At 38.7% G+C, this 11,797-nt stretch overlaps 2 protein-coding genes across 3 annotated transcripts; both read right to left on the bottom strand.

The window, feature by feature from the left end:
• Positions 1-1,926: 1,926 nt before the first annotated feature.
• On the bottom strand, positions 1,927-5,127 carry LOC125216584 (metal-nicotianamine transporter YSL2-like). 2 transcript variants are annotated; one of them, XM_048118338.1, is made up of 8 exons: positions 4,872-5,127; positions 4,355-4,707; positions 3,910-4,082; positions 3,742-3,839; positions 3,536-3,670; positions 3,262-3,451; positions 3,059-3,173; positions 1,927-2,974 (listed from the first exon to the last, which is right to left on the bottom strand). In XM_048118338.1, the coding sequence occupies exons 2-8, from the start codon at positions 4,701-4,703 to the stop codon at positions 2,040-2,042; spliced, it is 1,995 nt and encodes a 664-aa protein (XP_047974295.1). In that variant the 5' UTR covers positions 4,704-4,707; positions 4,872-5,127; the 3' UTR covers positions 1,927-2,039. The 2 variants fall into 2 exon arrangements, with proteins under 2 accessions (XP_047974295.1, XP_047974294.1); XM_048118337.1 differs by having other exon boundaries at positions 4,355-4,759; positions 4,872-5,125.
• A 3,169-nt stretch (positions 5,128-8,296) lies between these two features.
• On the bottom strand, positions 8,297-11,348 carry LOC125214766 (2-hydroxyacyl-CoA lyase-like). The gene is made up of 2 exons (XM_048115911.1): positions 9,859-11,348; positions 8,297-8,882 (listed from the first exon to the last, which is right to left on the bottom strand). Exons 1-2 carry the CDS (start codon positions 11,269-11,271, stop codon positions 8,568-8,570), a joined length of 1,728 nt encoding a protein of 575 aa, XP_047971868.1. The 5' UTR covers positions 11,272-11,348; the 3' UTR covers positions 8,297-8,567.
• Positions 11,349-11,797: the final 449 nt, after the last annotated feature.

The following is an 11,797-nucleotide window of genomic DNA, read 5'->3' as shown; positions in this document are numbered from 1 at the left end:
ATGTAGTATCTCCCACCTCCAATGGACTTTTCTTGAGCAGGCCCCCATAGGTCACTATGTGCATAATCATGTGTGTATGGCTTTCGGGTAACTCAATTTCTTGGCCTTACCTAACACACACTCTTCACATCTCACTGAATAATCATCAGCTTCATCACAGAGCACAAGGCCCCTATTAATCAGCTTTTTCACAGTCCCAAAAGTTGGATGACCAAGCCTAGAACGTCTGACCCTCAGACTTTCTGTAACAAGGGCACAATCCACCTCTGAATTGGCTTTTAACACAGTGGCAGTCATGTAATACAAACTACCCTTTCTTCTTGCTCTCATTAACAATTTTCCTGACTTGCTAACAGTCATTACTCCAACCTCAGACACAAACTTACACCCTTTTCCTTCAAGAGAGCCAAGTGATATCAAATTTCTTTTAACCTCTGGGATGTATCCACCCTCTACTTTCAATCTGATGGAGCCAACACCCTTAACCAAGCATATTTGATTATTTCCTAACATAACAGATCCAAAGATCTTTGTTAAGTCTTCAAACCAAGACAAGTTGTAGCTCATATGGAAACTGCAGCCAGAGTCCATATTCCAAGATCCATCCTCCTTCTTATCCATAACATTCAAGGTCATTGAAGCCTCATCTTCCTCAACCTCCTCGGTTGAATTCACTGCCTTGCCACCATTCTCTTGTTGCTTTCTTTTCCAGGCATAGCAATCTTTCTTCAAATGCTTTGGTTTCTTGCACCAGTGGCAAGAACGAGTTTCCTTTTGATCATTTGATACATTCTTGGAAGGCTCATTGAACTTCTTGAACAACTTCTTTCCCTTGAACTTTTTCACATTCAAGCTCTCAGACATTGAGCTATCTGACCTAGCCTCCATATTCTGCAGCTCCTTAGATCTCAAGGCAGCCTGCACCTCAAGGAATGTCACGGTTTTCTCTCGGCCAAACAAGATCGCATCAAGAAGTTAGTCATAACTTGATGGGAGGGCATTCAATAACAGAATCGCCTTGTCCTCATCACCAATCGACACATCAATATTCTCCAGATCATCGACGGTTTTACTAAAATCCTCCAACTGTTCTAACACCCCCTTTCCCTCCAAGAACTTATATGAATACAATCGCTGTTTCATAATCAATCTATTTGCAAGCGATTTAGTAAGATATAGAGATCTTCCAGTTTAGCCATTATACCTGCAGCGGTCGTCTCTTTCGCCACTTCTCGCAGGACTTTATCCCCAAGGCTGAGAACAATCGTGTTGAACGCCTTCCCATCTTAGTCCACTATAATTATTCCATGTAATAATCCTTCTTATTAAATACTAGTTTAATAAGGTTGTAACTTCCAATGTTGGATAATTAACTCTCTTAATTATTCCCTAAGCTTCTCTCATAGCTCATTAAGTTTGCAATTTTGCACAACTTTAATCCCTTATTTCTCACTCACCGGGAATCGGATTTGAGAAAATGAATATACCACGGTCATCTACTCCGAACGTAGATCGACGCTATATTATTTAATTTCACAAAAATTAAATATCTCGTTGAAATTATAATTGGTCAAAGTTCATTGACAGCATAGATTCCAACAATTTCCAATTCCTTTCTCCTTTATGTTTGCAGCTTAATCCATCAATATATTCACATCAACCTCCATTAATGTCCTACTCCTACAATTTAAAGAGTCAATTCGTTTTTATTGCGGTACAATGATCCGTGTGATTTAAAGAAAACATTGTCAAATAAATAGTCAATTCGTTTTTATTGCGGTACAATGATCCATGTGATTTAAGAAAACGTTGTCAAATAAATAGTCCAATGTGTGAATGATGGTATGATTCAAATCTCCACTTAGTAAAGTCCTTATACCATTGTGCCTCGAGTTTTAGCAAAAGATAGCTAGTATGTTTTGTAAATGAAGATTGAATTTCATTTTTTTATATCTACCATCATCGCCAAAACATTGATTATTCCATATCTATTACACTCTAATTTTGCAATTAGCTACTACAATCTATCATCTAAAATCCTATGATATTTTCCCAGGAAAGAAACTCATACAAATTGGTGGATTGATCTTTGCCAAAGCAAGAAGGCAAGAAGGCAAAATCCACAATCCATCCCCACAAATTAAACCTGATGCAATTGCAGGAACCATCAATCCAGCCTCCTTCCTATTTATTCTATTCCACACATACACAGCCAAGCTCCCAATGCACATGTCGATTGCGAACGCCCCCCCGACCAGGAACGGAACCGCCATAGCCATCGGCAGAGGGACGAACCTCCCAACCCTCCCCGGCGCCATGTCCCTCAACAGGTTCACCAACACAGCGAACCCGAAGAACCCGTAGCATAGCTCCAGGCAATGATGAGGCAGAGACGAGAACCCTTCCACGCCGAGAATGGCCATGTTCCGATATATCAGCGCGTATGGTGCCTTGTAGCTCCCGTTAGGGTTCCCCACATCGAACGCCTTGTAGAAGAGGAAGAACGTGAGTGGCGCCACCACGCACCCGATGGCCGTCCCGATCGCCTGGCTGATGAGCATCGAGCAGGGGGAGGTCAGGGTCAGGTGCGCGGTCTTCATGTCGTGCATTAGGTCTGACGATATCGAGACCATCGACTTCACGAGGCCGCACCCGATCATCCCGGCCACGACGCCGTTCTCCTCCCCGCCCAGAGCCGCGAGGACGAACAGGGCAACCTTGCCATAATTATACGACATGTTCATGTCCGTAAGGCCGGTCCCGTAGGCGTTGCAGAAGCTAAGAGATGGCGCGAAGATGTACACGACGACGATGTAGTACCACTTGAGCTGAGGGAACATCATCGGGATGATTATGGTTGAGACGACGGAGAATAACAAATAGCCAACGCAAGATACCCACAGCGGAATGCTCTCCTTCTTGAACACCTCGTTCCTTCGGATATCTACCGTGTTTTGATCCTTGTCGTCCGATTCTGTCGCCACGAACACACAGAGCGATCAGATTCTTGAACATCAGATAAACATTGTTCCAAAATAGAGAGAAATTGATTGATCACCTGAGATCTGATTCTTCTTGTTGAACGTCGTTCGCATGCTTTGGAACGTGAAGAGCAACGTCTGAACGAAGTTGTAAAGGCCATCACCGAGAATGAGAGAGATTGAAATGAAAACCTGCAAATGAATGCCAAAACATATAGTTTTATGATGAAATCGAATCGAAAAATGACAATATGTACACAACTTCTTAGCTGTTGCATACTTTGTAACCATTGAGACTCTTCATGCTGGTTTCTTTGATATCTTTTGGGAACCAATCCCCCTTGCGTTGGTCTATCAACGGCCACATGATGCCCCACGAGAGCACGGCTCCAAGAAGCAGAGACACGTTCACTAGGTGCGAGCAGATCATTCCTGCTCCGACATAGGTCATGCTGAAGTCGAAGAAAAACCTGTGGGATTTTGCTGTTTCAAATTAGTTGCTATGCATAAACAATTCACGAGATCAAAACGGTACGAGTTTGCAGCGTACGTACGTTTGCTTCCAAGCTTTCAACCCGAATGTGGGGAAATTGGCGAATCCACATTGATCGCCACCTGAGTAGAACCATTGGAAGAAGCTCCACATGAAGCTGAATGAGAAGACCTTCCCGAATCCACGGACCTGTTTCCTGAAATCGGGATCAATCTAAATACACATACGCTTGAACTAACTCGATTTATTCTAGGAAAGAAGGCCTACTTGGCCATCTTGTTTCCTTTGGCAGTGTGGAATCCATTGATGAGAACAGCAGTTGCAGTTCCACTCGGGTATGGTAACTTGTAGTCTATGATCATGACCTGTCACAATAACAAAAATCAGAGATCCTTACTTGTTCGAACGGAAGGACTTGGAACTGTTTCAGCATACCTTTCTAAGAGGAACCAATGCTAACAGACCAACAAAGCTAACAACAAACAGGAATCCTATCATCCAATCAAGAGCTGGCTCTTTCAGGTTCGCAGGCGAATTCCCCCGTGTGTCGACTCCCGCCTGCTCGTATATCTTCCTACTCATTCCCAACAGATAGGATGCAAAGCCACCTAATGCCACAATATAGCCAACCAAATCAATCAAATGTTCAAGAAAAGAGCAAAACATGTTACTCAAAATGTTACTATTCAACTAAGAAAAGCTAACCAAATCAATCATATCAAATCAGATGTTCAAAGCAAAAAAAAAGCATGACATATGAACTAAAACCAAATGAAATGCTTAAAGCAAAAGCATGATATATAAACCATAATCAAACTAAATCAAATGCTCAAAACAAAAGCATGTGATTCAAAACCAAACCAGTGTTAAAGATGCTGACCTCCATAAGAGAGAGCATAGCAAGCAACTGCACACGTCTGGATCAACGTGTTCTCCTGTCTCGTAAAGGGAGTTGTCGTAAAATTACACTTTTCGAGCAGTTCAGTCCATGTTCGAATGAACACGAATGCAAGAAGAGCAGCTGATACATTGAGGTTTGGCACCAACCCAGTGGACAGATTGAGCTTCATCGACACAACACTATAAATAATTCCAATAAATAAACCAGCAATCATTCCTCTAATAGTAATCTGTTTTTCCCATGGAGGAAGCCTCTTCATGTCATCTGGCAACCCTCCATTTTCCCCCAAATTCTCAGTCTCAATTTCTCTGTTTTCATGACTCCCCATTTCCCTTTCAATACCAACAATTTCACAATCAACAACTGGAAAATGCAAGTAATCTCCTATCATAATCACAAAAGGCAAAGAAATTCATGTCAATACAAACAAAAGCAAGTCTTTTTTTCAAGAACTGAAAGAAATCATTTAACATGAAATTTTATAAAGAATTCTTACCTGTATATATGATTTCTTCCACTGAACAATATGAAAATTGGATTTACCGCAAAACCCACAAAAGATATGAATTCCACACCCAAAACCTCCCACTCCCACGTGATTAGAATTTGAAATTTCAATGAATTTCAGTAAAATGAGGTTTTTACCGCAATGCAGTGTGATCTGTGATGGACAGAACCTGAATTTAAAGCCATCAATGAAATAGTTGGAATTCATTGCAAAAAGGAATAAATTAGTTGAAATTGTGTACTAGTACAGCCGGAGTAGTACAAATTCAGGCATCATTAGATGTTTTTATTTGTACTACAAAATTAAGAGAAATTAAGTAAATCCCACTTTAGATTGTTGAACAAATGGTGGGCAGAAAATTTGCCAAATCATCAACGTTACCACCTTTTTATTGTCACTATCTTTTTTAAAACACAAGCAATAAAATGTGCGCATTTTCTTCTTGAATTTCTTTACCTTAAAAAATAAACGTGAAGTAGAAATAGTAGTACTAGACTTGTAGCTAGATTTAAACGTATAACTTTAAATAAAAAGAGGATTATGTTCAATGCACTATTGTTGGTGTTGATTCTCTCTCATATTGTGTGGTTGGCGAAATTTATTAATTTTACATTTTAGGATTATGTTATGACATATAGATGATGTTATTTTAAGAGTTTTGTTTTTGAGGATTGTGTACGAGAGTAAAAAAGAGGATAACAAAATTTATTAATTTTACATTTAAGGATTACTATGTCATAATATGACATCTAAATGATGTTATTTTTTGAGGACCTTTATTTTCAACAATTATGAGAAATTCTAATGCAAATTTTTTATGTCTATATTTAAGGGTTAGGTTGTAATAGGACATCTAAACTTCACATAAATAATATTTCTTTTATGTGAAAATTAAGTAAACCATGTTATAAGAAAGTAACTTTACATTAAATCTTCTGGGGAAAAATCAGAAAAACTCAAAGTTCATATATTTAAATTTAAAAATAAAAGTTTGGGGAAAAGCCAGAAAATATTGAATGGTCATGTATTTACAGCCAAATAATAATAATAATAATATAATAAATTTAAAATTCTAATAACTTAACACACTAAACACATTGATTAATTATAAACTAATTTCCAAACACATAAGTTTATTATGAATTATTTATCTAAAAATTAATTTTCATATAAACAAACAGACATATAGTATAAGTTATGGAAAACACAATCAGCAATAATTTTGTGTATAAAATCAATCATCTAAACTTGTTATCCCGATTCATTTCTTAATATGTAAAATTCAAGAATCAAATGCTCCATGTAACATGACCATATCAACAATGGGCAAGATTATGTAATATAATACTCTTTGGAGTAAAGCTTAACATAGGATATTGGATTATGGATGACCTGCCATCACTCTTTATATGAACTTTTTGGTACAAAAAAACAAAAAGAATCCTCAGTTCCTCACTGATATTGACAAAGATAACTTTGCACCTTGTGTTGTGGCCCATATTGAAATAATTATATAATTTGGATATGTATATTGGAATACTTATTATAATTTGGATTTACTTTTCTAATATTGAGAATTCCTTTTATAAAACAGATTGAGAATTTTGGAATTTGTTTGTTGATTAAAAAAGTGTATTGGGTCGAGTAGTTACAATCAAAATTGGTTTTGTAGGCTTAACGCGTCACAATATCCACTATCTCAACAAATATCACTGCCTGCCATCTCCCTCAATCTAAAAAGATGGCGTTAGGTATTTTGCTTTTTTCTTTTAGATGTAAATTAAATTGTTTTATATGAGAAATTTCTTAAGCAAAATAGTCAATTGTGTATGACTACAAACAGAGTCTTAAAAAAAATAGAGAAAATAAACTCCCCCAACTAAGGTGGGGAAAAAGGAAGAAGACATAGTGGTTTCGGTATTGTGTAAAATGGATGAAAGTATTTTTCTTGACTGATGACTCATGAGTGGATGGAAGATAATTTTATTTCATAAATAAGGCAAAACACATTTAATGATATTTTGGTTTTAGTTTTGGTTTGGATATTTTATTGCCATTGTGCTTTTATTCTATAGGTCCTACAGCCTCGTACTTCTGTAGTATTTTACTATATCAGTTATTAATGACTTTAATTAGTGTATTAATGGCGTTAGTTAATGTTTTCAAACATTAAACATCCCACTTAATATAATAATTTGCTCTCTGGCATGAGATTTTACCGTATAGAGTACTCATCCGTTCCATAAAAATAGAGATATTTGAAATAATACAAGAATCAATACATAATTGATAAAGTAAGAAAGAGAAAGAGAAGTGTAATTAAAATAATCAGTGGATAGTAAGATCCATATTATTATTGGTGTTTAATTATGGGATTTAGTGGTATAAGTTCTGAATATATTGATGTATATGAGTAGTGAGTTGAGAACAACTTTTCACAAATGAAAATGAACTATTTTTATGGAACCAACGAAAAAATAAAATATCTCTATTTTTAATGGACAGAGAGATTACTATTGTTTTATGATTTAATAGAGATAAAATAAAGTAAACAATAGAATAAAATAGATATGATATTATTTCAATTTTAAAAAAAATTATGTCACTTTTAATGGGACAATAAATAAAATGTGTGTCACAAATGAAATATTTATGAAAACTTTCAGATTGTAGGTGTATATTTCCACGTCATATCTCCACATTATATCTTCCTGGTCATATTTTATTAGGAGAAGGTTTTGGTGTAAATTCAACTCTTACAAGTTATGCAACTCAGAATACAAAAATAATACTCTACCAACCATGTCTACTGAAATATATCTCGATGTCTTTTAAAAGAGAAGTTTGATCTAATATCTTCTTACGAACTTCTTCTATTAGTTAAATCATTCTCGTTTAATATTTGATATTACACCGTTTCGTTTTTGATACGAGACCGAATTTAAATCTAACAAAAGCAAAAACTTTTATAAAAATTTATGAAACAATTAGAATGATTCTTAAATAAATTATTGAAATCCAAAACCGATTTTAGAAAATAGCACAATATAAAATTATTAAAACATTATCTCAAAATAAATACACTCCGTATATAATTTTTTTTAAAAATGGAATAATATCTCGAGTGTATTCATGAACCTTAATAGTTTTCAATAAATTGATTTAAGTTTGACTCGAAAAGAAACAAATAATCTAACTATGCTAGACTTATTTACCGTCTTACACCCTCGATATTATAGGTTACAACTTACAACTAGTCTCACTATGCTTATTCTTATCATAGAGGTTTTCATGAGCTCGAGGTCCCTCCGTCGTGGTTCCATAGCTGGATGCTACATGACAGACTAGGTGTTGCTTATATTCGTTGATTTTGACTTTATTTTCGGGCTTTTTTATACCAAAAAAATAAAAAATACTAAAAAATTACTCAATTACTAGTACTAGTAAATAGTCTAGTACGAGTACTACAAACAAGCAGCTATAGAAATCTTCGCTTAGGCTACACATTTTCGTTTGACCAAGTTATTTGTAAGGGATTCACGCGCCCAATACTAGAGCAACTCCAATAAACATTCAAAACTACAACAATATGGTGGTATCTTTATATATACCCAATACAAGCGAAGGTGCCACTATAACAAGTTCAAGAACTTGATCACTGAAAACAATCGATCTACCTCAGCGTCAGTTCTTGTGCTGCAACCTCCCACTCTCTGCACCTGCATACGGATCGATGGTCACATTTATGACTGCAGGTTTCCTTGCCGAGAAGGATTCAGCAAGTGCAGATTTCAACTCATCAGGAGTTCCAGCAAGATAACCCTTTCCCCCAAAAGCTTCGATGAGGACATGATATGCTGCACCTGGAACAAAAGATGTCGGAGCAGGATCATCCTTGTAAGGTCCTGTTATCTCATCTGGGTTTCTCCGGTCACCACCATACACTCCACCGTTGTTGAAGACTATGACCACCACGGGCAGTTGATATCGAACGAGTGTCTGGAAAGGCCAAATAAAAGCACACACTGAATTAGCACTGGAGAAACATATTGGAGCCGAAATTATCACTGGTAGTAGCCTATGTTGCCATCATAAGCAACTGATAACTTATCACGTTTCCATAACACACAGATAATGAAATTTGAGCAATATATATACTTGTGCCTAGGAATTTTTGTGGGAGTTAAAAGCATCCCTTTGTCAAATTTCACGGCTCGAAATCCTTATCAGAAAATTTGATCATTTCCGCTTTTATCACTACATGCCTGAAAAATAAATTCTATAGCACGGTTCTTACGTCTTAACGTTTTTCTGCTGCTAGAGTGCAGTGAGCATGACTATGAACAACTCACAATCACACAGAGTTAAGAAGGATGCCAATTGCTAGAACAACAAAAATGTGCTCCTCCAAGAACCTACTGTAGGTGGCAGCAGGAACATCAAAGGATGAAAAAACAGAAAAAAATTTGGTAATTGTTTTCAAGATTCAAATTTGAAGATATTGCATGGAAACACACTCATCAGATGAAGTTAAGACACACTGCTGTATATTATGATCCTTAAAAACCAATTTTATGCCAGCGTCCTCTAACAAAAAGTGAAATATACTCGACTAATATCCATCGACACTCCAATTCGCAACTAGGAATCATAAATACAGAAGCCAATGTTTCACGAAGTTGATACAACCCTGTCTAAGGACTCTAAACTAAAAAGGAACAAGTAAGACCGCGCTGCAATTCACAAAAATCCAACAAGAGCTAGAAGCAATTCACCACTATATCCACCTTTACATTCCTCTACCAAAAACACAGCACCAGAAATACTAACAAGTTAAGCATACAAAAGAGTAAAATGCACACAGAAGCACCTAACTAGCTTTATCAATTTCCATGTCTCCAATTCCCAAACATAAGCCGCATCTGTAAATTAGCTTAATATAACACTAAGAGGCACGAATGAAAAAGAAATGTACCTCAACTTCCATAGCACTGAATCCAAATCCAGAGTCCCCTTCAACAGCCACCACTAAGCGATCAGGCGAAGCCACTGCAGCAGCAATGCAATATCCAAGACCAACGCCCATCGTCCCCCACGTCCCAGCATCCAACCTAGTCCTCGGCTCTGTCTGAACCAGCACGGACCGTCCTACATCCATGGTATTAGCCCCTTCCGAAACCACCACAGGCGCGGGACTCCCCACCCCCAAAATCGCATCCCTGATAATCTTCATCGGTGTCAAGAAATTGAACGGCACCACAACTTTCGACAACTGGACCTCCATCTTCGCCACATTATCTTTCCCCTTGTTCCTCACAGCCTCAACCCATGGATGAGTCTTCCCCAAACAGAAGGGATCATCCTTGATTTCTTTATGAATCATCCCCACCACTTCTGTGGCATCTCCCAATATCCCTAAAAATGGCTTCCTCAGCTCAATCTCTTCCTCGCACACATCCACAATGATGAATTTCACGTCTTTCGACCACTTCGGCGGCTCGCCAAAGTGCAGCAGCCAATTCAGCCGCGCGCCAACCACCAATGCGACGTCGCATTTACCAATTGCCAGTGATCTGGCGGCCGTGGCCGCCAGCTCGTGCTTATCCGAAATCAACCCCTTCCCCATCGGAGTAGGTAAAAATGGAATTCCAGTGCTCTCTACTAGCTTCGTTAGCTCGTTTTCGGATTTGGCGTAAGCTGCCCCCTTTCCAAACACGATCAGCGGCCTCTGCGCTGACCTCAGCAGCTCCACCGCCTTCTTAATTTTGGAATTGTCGATTCTCGGCTTCTCAATTAGGGCTTTGTCTCGTGAGTTTAGGGCTTCGGCGATCAATCTCTCGGCCTCGGACTCATCAACAGTCTGGTGAAGCACATCGGTGGGGAGGTCTAAATACGTCCCCCCCGGGCGGCCCGCGACGGCCCAATCGACGACGCTGAAGACGGATTTGGGGATTTCGGTTATGTCGGTGGCCTTGGCGGAGAATTTGGAGAAAGGTTTAACGGCGGCGATCTGATCGAGCTCCTGGAAATCGCCGCGGCCGGTGAGGCTCTGATCGGAGGAGCCGGAGATGAGGATCATCGGCCAGGCGTTGGCGGCGGCGTTGGAGAGGCCGGCGAGGGCGTGGACGCAGCCGGGGCCGGAGACGGTGAGGAGGACGCCGGGACGGGCGGTGAGGTAGCCGTAGGCGGAGGCGGCGTAGCCCGCGGATTGCTCGTTGTGGAAGGCGATGAAGCGGACGCCTCGGGCTTGGGCGCGGTTGGCGAGAGAGGTGACGGGGATTCCGACGACTCCAAACATCCTGTCGATGCCGGCGCGTGAGAGGCACATGGATACCAGAGCGTTCCCGTCAATCAATGGCGGCGGAATTTTGAGTTGAGCATCCGCCATTGGAGAGCGATGATTGAGAAGCAGGAAGAGAGAGAATTTGCAGAGAGTGAGTGTGATTGGGTAAATATATAGCTTTTGAGATGGCAAGGAGTGTTTGATAACGTAGAAGAAAACGCCTACCCTGGATAAGTCAAGTGTGCCAAACAATTAGACATAGAAATGACATTATGATCGATTAAGGTTATTATTATGTAACGATCTAAGTAAATATATCTAACTGAAGAGAAATGAAAATAAATATGGTGCGGTGAATTTTTTGGCAAGGTTGTTTAAGAAAATTACCATTGTGATACAAATTAATGTAGCACTGTGGAAATAATACATATGTCTGTTTAATTATAGTTGAGTCATTTTATTTTAAAATTATGATGGGAAGGAGAGTAACTAATTTAAATCAAATGAAGTTATTTGAAAAACAATATACGAAATAAATGGGATAAAAGAAGCAATAAAATTAAGTAAATCTCAATTTTTGCTAAATTGTTTCGATTGGAAGTAAGTTAAGGTGAAATTGCAATGTAATGTA

The sequence above is a fragment of the Salvia hispanica genome, chromosome 3, assembly GCF_023119035.1.
Source record: "Salvia hispanica cultivar TCC Black 2014 chromosome 3, UniMelb_Shisp_WGS_1.0, whole genome shotgun sequence".
NCBI classification, from domain to species: Eukaryota; Viridiplantae; Streptophyta; class Magnoliopsida; order Lamiales; family Lamiaceae; genus Salvia; species Salvia hispanica.
This window is presented reverse-complemented; position numbering and strand designations above follow the sequence as displayed.

What these genes read in the sequence shown, in the direction of transcription:
- LOC125216584 (XM_048118338.1), bottom strand. Translation starts at nt 4,703, where the DNA reads ATGGGGAGTCATGAAAACAGAGAAATTGAGACTGAGAATTTGGGGGAA. An exon ending in CTATGCTCTCTCTTATGGAG is followed by an intron (nt 4,083 to 4,354) that starts GTCAGCATCTTT and finishes TTGTGGCATTAG; the next exon opens with GTGGCTTTGCATCCTATCTG. An exon ending in AAAGGAAACAAGATGGCCAA is followed by an intron (nt 3,671 to 3,741) that starts GTAGGCCTTCTT and finishes TCCCGATTTCAG; the next exon opens with GAAACAGGTCCGTGGATTCG.
- LOC125214766 (XM_048115911.1), bottom strand. Translation starts at nt 11,271, where the DNA reads ATGGCGGATGCTCAACTCAAAATTCCGCCGCCATTGATTGACGGGAAC. An exon ending in TCAGTGCTATGGAAGTTGAG is followed by an intron (nt 8,883 to 9,858) that starts GTACATTTCTTT and finishes TGGCCTTTCCAG; the next exon opens with ACACTCGTTCGATATCAACT.